Consider the following 10,583-nt stretch of genomic DNA (forward strand, 5'->3'; position numbering starts at 1 on the left):
TATATACATTCATAATTAATATGAAAATAAGATAGAAATATTTTCTAGAACTTTCCTATTTAAAAAATTCCTGTTGAAGCCCAAACGGCTTCGTAACATGTTGATACGGATAAAAAATAAGAAAAAGAGAGCGAGGTAGTTTGATTGTCTCTTTCCTTTTTCTCCCTATATGTCTTTTTAACTGAGTTTTGGAAAAATACTTCTTTTTGAGCCTTCTTGTGCAATTTTGTTACACAATTTGACTTTTTTAAGTTTATGATTTTTAATACATAATTTTCAAAATATTTAGCGTTCAACAGAAGTTCACCAACTTTTTTAAAAGAAAAATTATTCAGGAACAATGTACCGAGCAATCTTTAACCAGATTGAAGGAAGCATTTTGGGTAATAATGACTGTTTTCTTACTGAAAAAATTATTAAATTTAATCGTTCTGAGCTTTGTAAAGAAAAATGTATAATTTCAGGCAACCGAGAACGATGCGATGAACAAGTCTCAATTACAAAATGCTTTTCGGGATATTCTTCAGATATTTATGGACAAAGAAGAGTTTAATATAATTTTCAGGAAGGTTAAAGATAATTGAATTTATCGCAAGAATTTATAGTTTATAGCTATATATTTTCAACATTAAGAATTTCAGAGTTTTATCATTTGAACGTATCCAAATACGAAAAGAAATATAAATAAAAAATTACCTTTGATCTCTTGACCATTCAGTTCTGACGTCTGATCTTTCCATCATGGCATCTGACCACCTTAAATTTGACCTTAGATGCTAGTGGAGTTCCGTCCGATCCCTCCTTTCCTTTTTTTCATCTCCATTCGATGCTTCGCTTATTCTCCTTGAACTCTTATTTCCCTATTATTATTATCAATTTTTTAAAAGTTGTTCTCAGGCGAATTCGGGTTTTTATCAACAGCCACGGACTAAATCAAATGCCTAATGAGATGAGGTTTTTATAAATTAATTTATTACGATGTTTAAAATATTTTGCGATGATGTTGCAGTTACAAAATTAGGAACATGGTGTAGTTTGTAGTTCGTTTTTCACCACTGTTATCCCTTCACAGCCGCCGCGAGACATGGAGGTGAAAACAGTCGCCTCTGGATGCTTTCCTAGAGCTACCGCCTGCCACACCATAGTTTTTTTGTCGCTTGCTTCCTGATGGTCTAGAAAGTTTTTCACAGTGCGACACGTATTTAATAAAACAGCCTGCTGAGCTGCTGCCGCTATCCGACAGACAACTAAATGTTTAATACATCTTGGCGCGCACATTTTATGTAGCCGAAATCACGATAGGATGAATAGATGCATGTTTGACATTACTCCATATTGTTTTTACTTCATGCCTTAGCTTGCTATAATTATGGATCTTGGTTGTATAGGCTACCTGCAAATTCTGGTTAAGCGGAAAAGCAATGTCGATGATTTAGACTCTTCTTTCTCTCGCATCACGATGTCGGGTCGATTGGCTCTGATACAATAATCCGTCTGGATATCAACATCCTAATATAAGATGTAATCTTTGTTTTCTAAGACGACACTGGATTTTGCCTATGGAAAGGCATCCATTCTATCAAAAGTCCTAGATTTAGGACAAGTTATCGATGTTTAATGCCCACTACATCATTACGTTCATTCGTATATTCTCTCTTAGTCATTACGCGACAGCCATCAATAATGTTCTCGATGGATTCGTCAGTATCTCCACATAATTGACACCGGTCAACTCACAAATGTATAACTTGTGACACCGTTTTTTGAAATCTACAACAGCCCTCCCCCTCTATTCCATGGTTGGACTACTCTTTCAATCGCCGAATTACTGTGGTGCATTCGCTGCTTCGTAATTTCTTTGCAGACTGTTTCACCTTTCAAGGTCTGTATTTGATCATTTGATGAGCCCAAAGGAGTAAGCGAGAACAGGGATGGCATAGATTGTTTATTACCCTGATCTTGTTTGCCGAGTTAAGAGAAAACTTTAAAATTAATCTGATTCTTCTAAAGAAGGCCGTCGTTAGGCTTTTCTTAACTATCGTATTCTGAATATCCTTATATTCGAGAATACCCAGGTATTTATATGACACGCCTTCAGCCATTGCCTCGATGTCATTCTCAAAATCGTACTCTAGCTCTACGCACCCTAATTCTTATATGGTTAAATGCATTGTTCTGAATGTATCTAGTCCGAACAACATTTGGATATCATTCAAAAACTGCTCTGTGACATGGATCACTTGCTGCAGTTTTTTTTATATAAATTAGCGTATAGCTTCAGGTCATCGTTAATGGGCCCAACGCTAAATAGCATCATAAAAAATGAAGTAGTCGACTTGAAATAGTATACCCATCGTAATGCGTAATGATTTAATTATCTGTGGTTATCCATGATCAAACTTGATTCTTTTACCCTAAAGCATTTAGAAAGCAACTTAGAAAGTCGACGGTGCATTGCAAATTTAGTAAAATGTTAAGAATTCAAGCAAATAATCATGTGATACGGAAGGAAACGCTTGATTTTAGTAAATTTATGGCATGTGCAAGTTTCTTTGGTGTTTACGTGCTTGCGCTATGGCAACAATCAGATGGAATTCGAGCTTCCGGTTTTTTAAGCAACATATCCGTAGTACCCTTGAGCATAAAGCCTGTCTCCAGATCTGCGTGTTCGATGATCTTCTGAAAACACCTTGCCAACGCAGGATGAACACTCGTCAGGTACTTGTGCTAGAAATTATGCACCATGTCTGGACCAGGAGCTTTTTCAGTTACCTTGCCCTTTTCAAAACCACTAAAACATCTAAACCCAGGTGCAAAATTCGTTCGGATGCCCGAGCTTGACCATCGGCCCAAAGTCGGCCCTGCTATGGTAACCGATCTACTGTAACCAGAGTTGGGCCGACTGAGATTTTTTCAAGCTGCCATGATGGGACCGACGCGACGTAGGCGACGGACGTCGGCGGCGAGCGAAAAGTCGACCGTCAGCCCAATTCTGGCCCAACTATTCTACGGCAATCGGATAAATTGTGGTAGATTGGTCGTTACGACCACAATAATGCGGTCGGTCTGACTCTGAATATAGCAGTCAAACATTAGCCCGAGTATGAGCAGACCGTCGGATAAACTCTGGTTGGCATGTCAGCCGACGTCACATATGCCCGTAACATTGGGTGTACATAACCTACTTCATTTCGATAGATTTGCTTTCAGCCGCAGTTGATCTGCTCCTATTACTGGGGGGTCGAATTGGTGCGTGACTCGCAGAAATATATAAATATTTTAAATAAACCATTAAAAATTCTTAACCAAAAATAGAAACGTTTAATGGTAAATATTTATTATTTAGATATCTTTTAAATTATCAACTTTAGTTTCAAATCAACAAAAATGAAAAAACTTTGTTAATTTATGACACAATATCATAATTAAAAATGTCGAAATGAAAAATTCAAAATTATTAATTAAATAATGCTGGATATGAAAAAGTATCTATTTTAATATATAATAAAGTTAATTTTAATTTTTACAAAATTTAAAAATTCGAAAAAGAATATCGAACACTGAATATTCCCAAAGTATAGCTTCCCAATTTATCAACCCTGTTTCCAAATTAATCTATGAAGAAAATACAACACACAGTTCTTGTAAACAAACTTCAAGTGCTTCGATGGTCGAGTGGTTAGAGAACGCGGTAAAATACACTAGTTTAGTTAGGGTTCGAATCTTGGACGAGTAAGATTTTTAAAGCGTTAAAGCGTGCGATCAAAAGTGTACGTAACCGTGTGTGTGAATTATGTATTTAGTAATAGTAAAAAGTGAAGATTATATCATAATAATTTTAAAAATACCTTTTTTTAATTTAATTTTTGTCGAAGGTTGGGCCGGCGTCATTTTAATAGATGGCCCATATATGGGACCAAATCTTGGCCCGGCGTGGAGAAGTCAAAGGCGGTTGACCGTTATCATTCAGGTGGTTGGCCCGACCAGTGGCGCAGAAAGTTGGACGACGCAGCTTAACAGGAAGAGCATCAAGTGTCTGCTGTTGGGAGTCTATAATCTCATCCAATATTCTTGGTGTTAATGTCTCAATGTACCTTTGAGAAATGATTTAATTAACATGGTTTATCAGCTTACTAGTTCTACAGTACAACTCCGATAGCTTTCCAACATCAGGGTTGTATGGGCGGAAAATTCCAAGAATTACGGACTTATCGGATTCCCACTCTAGTAGCACGATATTCAGTGCGCGCATGCGTAAATCATGGGGTCAAATCATGAGCAAAATAGTATACGTAGTGGGAGAACCGACTGGTGTGCATGTCGTACGTGTGATGGCATTTTAAGGGGAGTGTACACTTAACGGATGGCAAGTTGTAGGAGTTGTATTGTATTTTCTTTCTTATATTGAGTCAATCGACCCAATTTGAACCTTACTTTTCTGTTATCCATAATCTAACCTGATCTTATATGATGGATCTCGATCCCTTCCTGGGACAAAGACTGCATTTGTAGGTCCAGTTCTGACGCCCAATGTTCTAACGGCTGCCACAGCTGAACAATACACAAGAGTTTGCACTTTTAAAGCAGTTACTGTTGTGTTCAATTGCATAAGTAAAACCTAGTTGTATAGATGTCATATTAGTGCAAAAAGATTCTTTGTGATGTTTATCTTGCGCAGAGAATACCTTTGTCTTGTTACTATATGTCTTAAAGATAGTAAAGCATCGCCAAAATTCATTTCAAGGTACTGTAGTCTTTTTGGGATTTCGCTGTTTACACCAACGTTATTAATGTCCGTATGTGTTTCTAGTGGATTCAGGTCTTGATATAAATTGTTCCTAGCACCTATCTTCAGCTACAAATAGGCCTTCTGTGCCCATATCATTCAAAGGGATTTCATCAATAGGAAGCTAGTATTCCACTTCCATTTTGATGTCAGCTACTTTAACAGCCAAAAGCAATCTGTGTGCATTATACAGATATTGAGCGTTTTTGGTCTGCTAAATTCTGTTAATTTATTCTTGTCCCTGGCTCTGGGTACTCCAGTAAAAATAGTCGATGATGTCCTCTCCTTGCACTTTGACACTTTTCTCTCCGAAAAATAAAGGCCAATAACATCTTTTTTCATATGGTATGTTCATTGTAATCGCCTTCTGGGTTGCTGGAACTCTGCTTCTGCCTCTGGTTGAATGAGGCCATATGTTTCTGAAGCTTTTGGTGATGCGGGATCATCATTACGTGGAACAAAAATATCAGTTTCTGATTCTTGATCATGTGATGCGGTTTCCTTTAACTGATGTTGATTATCGACATTTTCAACGCTAAATAAACCTGCTGTTTAATATCCATCACTCGTTCTTCTGAAATAAGAAGATTAATTTTGATGTCCCTCATCTTATCGATAAATCTTTTCACTGAAACTTTCTTTATTTTAGCATATTTCGCAGCAAACATCGCCCTGAAGTTATATCCTTTTTCACTCTTGGTTTTAAACTTTGCACTTTCAAAGTAGAGATGCCACAGTTCCTCTTTCGTTTTGATACCTAGGTGATGCTGTCCAACAGTATTTCTGTTGAGGTGGTTGGTTGCAAATTGCTAACGCTGGCTAAAGCACCCTAAACAAACTGAGTTGATTTTTCACTGTTTACCGTTTGTCGCAGGTGTTTTTGCTGGCCAGCTGTTTGATTAGTGAGATCTGTCTGGCTATCTCGTAGCTCACTATCAGCACCACTCCGCACACTGTGGCCCCAGTGCTGGATGCAGGGTCGCTACGACAATCTTTGGGAAGCGACAAGCGTTTACAGATCTTTAATAGATTCTTCGTCATAATTTATGGGTTTTGGTTTTCCTCTTATTTCCTTTACTTCTCGCTTTATGCCTTTCTGGAACAGGAAACTCCGTCAGTAGCAGAGCTACCTCTAGTGTTTGCCCACCTTCTACCCACAGGTACTCATAACCTGGTACTTTGCTAATAAATACGTTCGCAAAACGCGGCAAGTTATTAGTAGATTTATATGTTTTTTTATTTGTTCTCGGATAAACCTGGTTTTTCATCATGACCACGGATTAATCCAAGTAACTGATAAGATGAGGGTGTCATATGTTAATTTATTACGATGTTTGAAATCTTTTGCGATGGTGATGTAGATACAAAATTAGAAGCATGGTCTAGTTTAGAGTTCTTATTTTACCGCTGCTATATCAGACTTGAGAAACATATTCGATAGACCCATCGATAGCTCTTCTCTACGTGTAATGCCGTATAATTGACAGTGAAGGGGCTTGTTAGCATATTCTCTTAAAAGAAGCTAATGTTCTGCTTTCTTTACACGAATGTTTGGCACCAAAGGTGTAAATAATGCTATGGCATGTGCAGTATCACTGTTATTAAATCCGAGATCAAGTTCCTTTGTCGCCCTATCTGTGGTACGTTATAGAAATGCCGCAGCATTAACCACTTCATGTTGATGTACAAGACGTACAAGAGAATCTGTGCTATTTAGAACTGAGCATGCTGTAGCTAGAACTTTTCTTCGATGAAGACACTCAAGGCTCAGCAAACCTCTACCCCCTTTATCTTGAGAGAGGTATACACGAGGTACGGATGATCTAGAATGATGACTTCGATGGATTTTCATCCTCCTGCGTGTGATTCGGTCAACTTTCTTTTACTCATCGTGTTCCATTTTACTGCACCAAACGTGTATAATAGTATAGGAACAGCCAGAATATTGTTTTTCTGGATCTTATTCTTCTCAGATAATTCGGAAGCGCACATTTTTCTGAGAATTTAGTGACATCTTTTTACAAGGGCTCCTTTTAACACACGCACATTTTGGGTTTCCGCTTACGGAATTCCAAGATATGCATATGTGCCCGACTGAAACATCCTCCGCAGGCGCAGCTCATGTACTACTGCTTTCCACTTGTTGCCGATGTTCTAGCTGGACAGTAGCCCTTTTGTGTATCTCGGTGAGATCTACTTGTCCGTCAATTGCTCTACAATACCGGCTTACATGCTGCCACCCCCAGCTGTGGTACCAGGAGTACCCCGACGATCCTCGGGTAGCGAACACCTTCTATATAGATTTAAGAACTTCATGTTTTCTATGGATTTTAGTGTTCCTTTTAGTCACCTTCCGGTTTCTTTCTCAGCCTGTCCGGCATGGGTAGGATTATTATTATAATTATTATTTATAATAATCAATACTAAAATAAAAGAATTCTAATATAATATAATAAATTGATGGAGGAAATGGTTCAGTTGGGAGTGGAAATATAGGACCGAACCGAGGCGACGACCAGAAAGTGGCCCTAGACAAACACGAGAACATCGTATTAAATTATCGAACCAACTCAGAAGGGACATCCTTACTTGTTGGCAAGGATGCTTAATGGCGCGAAGAGGATTCATGCAGAGGCCGGGTGAACTTTGGATCAGTATACATGCGGAATATGCTTATAAATTTCCGTAGTATTTAAGAGATCAGGTATCCTTTTTACTCAAAGGGGGATATAGATCTCTTTATCTGCAGGAAGAAGAGCAGCATCCTACATCGAACATACTACGGGTATACAAGACAAACATACAATAAACGGTCTCCCATATTTGCGACAATAGTAGTAATGATACTTATGACGCTTCAGTACGTTTTCAAGCATTTAGCACAGCTTAATATTGAAATTACAACGGTGAAGCGGCATGCATTAAATGTTGAGTTCGTGATTACCTACATAACATCAAATAAAAAAAATGGCGAGTAAAATGGATTCAGGAAAATTTCATCTTTCCTACTCATCCGTTCCGTCTATTTAATAAAACGTCATGTCTCGTTGAATAGCCAACTAATTGTAAAGAGAATCAAGTCTTCTGAAAACAAGTATATGAAGATACTTACATCCAGTTTTATAACCAAAAAATTACTCTAAAATAACATAGATAAAACTTTCCGCGCTTCATGAAAATATCTTTTGCATTCGATATCCTGATTTTTGATAATTTTAATGATATTACGCGTTTTTTATTTCGCAAATCTAAATTTTGTTTGCGATTTCTAAGGGAGAAATCTCATTTTAAGGACAAAGCTTGCGACAAATTGGTTAAGCCAGTCATGTTAGTTTAGAGCGGAAGCATACTTGGCCAAATTGACAATATTTCCAAAAGTCTTGGAATTGAAAAATTTGTAATTGCTTCATCCTGAACAGAATATTGCGTTCTATTCGCAAGTTTTAAAAGTAGCTCAATATTTTTTACCATTCATGTGCATAACGCCAATTTCAAATGTATTTTTTATCTGATATTATACTCAGAAGAATGATAAACAGAATCAAATGTCGCTTAATACAGTTAAAATTATTGTAACTGTTTAATTTAACTTTAAAACCTTGCCATGTTTTAAATTTCACAAATATTTAAAAAGAAAGGAAAACATCGATTTGTTGGAAAAATAGGAAGTTCTGAGAAGTATGTAAAATAATGTGCAGATTGTATTATTCTATTGTCTAAATACAAACATTTACCACAAAATAGTTATTCCAATCATTTACTTATATCCCAGTAGGCACATGGAGATCCTAAAGACGTCCTTAGTATGTATCTGTGTCATGTGACTTGACCTCTTAAAGACATCCTTTAGATCTTTTTATGTATTTATAAGGTCCTCAAAACAACTTCTACATATCCATCAAAATTCGCCTATGGGACAACTATAGGACTTGTGTGCCCACTGAGGTATAAGCGAAATTATTCCTTTAATTTTAAAATAAAGCGCATAAGGATACATTTGTTTAGGGGTGTGGAAACTTGGCAGATGACGGGGGGACATAGTGGGGAGAAAAATCGATAAGTGCGGGAATGCCCTGCTTTTCTGATCAAGCTATCAAGTCACCCTATTTTTATATAAGCTCCGGTTTACACTCCCTTTTAGGCTAGAATGAGAAGATAAATGTTTGTGTTGGCATAGCGTTCAATTTTGAATGATAAGATTCACACACGTTCGTTGTACGCATTGTTGTTGTAAAATATTCTCCCAAATGTTGGGGGAAAACCCTTAAATACTTAATACGTAAGTTTTAAGACCATAATTATGAAACTTTTGAACTCTTTAGTCTAATGGTTGGGTATGGTCTACTTCTGACGAATCTAAAAAAGCAACTCGATAGCAGACATTGACGAGGAGGTCTGCAATTCGCTATCCCCCTTCTAATTTTGACTGTAGGATAAAACTCAAAGCATCGCTCCATGCAGATTCTGATCATTGACCCTAAATGATGACACGTGAACTTTGATTCCTGGTCCCCGACACTAAAAAATTTAAAATTTAGCTATTGACACATGATTTTTGATGCCGGACCTTTGACACGTGCCATCTGACTTCTCGCCTTCGACTCCTGACCTTTGAATATCACAATTAATTTTCCAGATAAATATGAAAAACGATGGCTTAGTTACTTGGGATGAATTTATTTCTTATTTGATTTTGGAATTGAAAGGAAAAGATGTTGCTCTTCATTGGCAACCGTTGGATCCGCCAATTCTTGGAATTTCTCTGATGAAAAAAACCCATCATCGAAGTCCCGTTTTTAAAATTGTCTTTTGCCCAGAAATACTTCCAGTACGAATTTTATTTGTAAAAGTGTTTTAAAATAAGTTTTTGTTTAAATATATTTCTGAATATTTATATTGAATCAATTTATACGTTTAGGATAGATCCTGGAGTTTTATGCGAGGATGTTACTTAAGTGCCAGCAAGGACGGAATCATAAATTACTGGACACTAGATTTGGAATATCAGCGAACTGTAAAATCATCAAATCGTAAGTAAAATTTTACACTTTATAACTTTTAACAATGAAATGCTGAATGCTGAATAAAGTTTGTACAATAGTTTTCTGATTTGTAGCTTTTATGAAAATTCAGACAACGATGATTACAGACATGATTGTGATGCCAGATATTGAAATTGTTTGTACGAGTTCGATTGAGCGAGATTTAAGATTTTATGATACTGTTGCAAATAACTTTGATCTCCGAGTAATGGTAAAGAAATTGAATAAAAAAATAAACATAATTACAAATTCTTGAAGGAAATAGGTTTCTTATCATTTTTTTTGTTAATTTAGATCTCAAATTTTGAAACATCAATAGTTTGTATGAGTTACTATTTTAGTAAAAATGTTAAAGAAGACTCGTTTTTAATCTTGGGAGATATGAATGGAGAAGTTAAAGCGATGTCTTTTCATTCAAAAGAAAAGGGGCCTTTTAAACATGTTCCTGAACGAGATCTTCTTCATCTACGATATGCAGCAGTTCTTGCAGTAAAAATAATATATTGGCAATAATGATAATTTTTTTATTCATTGTGGATGTTACAAAAATTATTAGCATAAACATACATAAATATATGGACTTTCGGAATGTTTAGAATCAGCATAAAAATTAAGCACTTCCAAGTCTTACAATATTTAAATATCGAAACTTTTGATTTTACAGTCTGTCAAGTTAAAGCGTGGGTGGCTTTACTCGCAGTCGGTAAGGTGTATCGACATGATTTTGGTGTCAAAATATTAAGAAGAGCTCCCTC

General features: G+C 36.5%; 2 protein-coding genes across 2 annotated transcripts in view; one reads left to right on the forward strand and one right to left on the reverse strand.

Moving 5' to 3' along the window:
- LOC117181382 (tetratricopeptide repeat protein 8) overlaps positions 1–778 on the reverse strand; it is an 11,865-nt gene extending 11,087 nt beyond the window's left edge. Inside the window, exon 1 of the mRNA XM_033373984.1 lies at positions 697–778. Within this exon, the coding sequence (XP_033229875.1) occupies positions 697–714 (18 nt within the window). The 5' untranslated portion in view covers positions 715–778. The remainder of the gene's footprint in view (positions 1–696) is intronic.
- LOC117181383 (WD repeat-containing protein on Y chromosome) overlaps positions 1–10,583 on the forward strand; it is an 88,444-nt gene that overhangs the window by 372 nt on the left and 77,489 nt on the right. Inside the window, 6 exon segments of the mRNA XM_033373986.1 lie at positions 290–383; positions 465–569; positions 9,423–9,614; positions 9,705–9,816; positions 9,903–10,039; positions 10,123–10,317. Coding sequence (XP_033229877.1) covers positions 290–383; positions 465–569; positions 9,423–9,614; positions 9,705–9,816; positions 9,903–10,039; positions 10,123–10,317 — 835 coding nt within the window.

The sequence above is a fragment of the Belonocnema kinseyi genome, chromosome 10 (genome assembly GCF_010883055.1).
Source record: "Belonocnema kinseyi isolate 2016_QV_RU_SX_M_011 chromosome 10, B_treatae_v1, whole genome shotgun sequence".
Lineage (NCBI taxonomy): Eukaryota > Metazoa > Arthropoda > Insecta > Hymenoptera > Cynipidae > Belonocnema > Belonocnema kinseyi.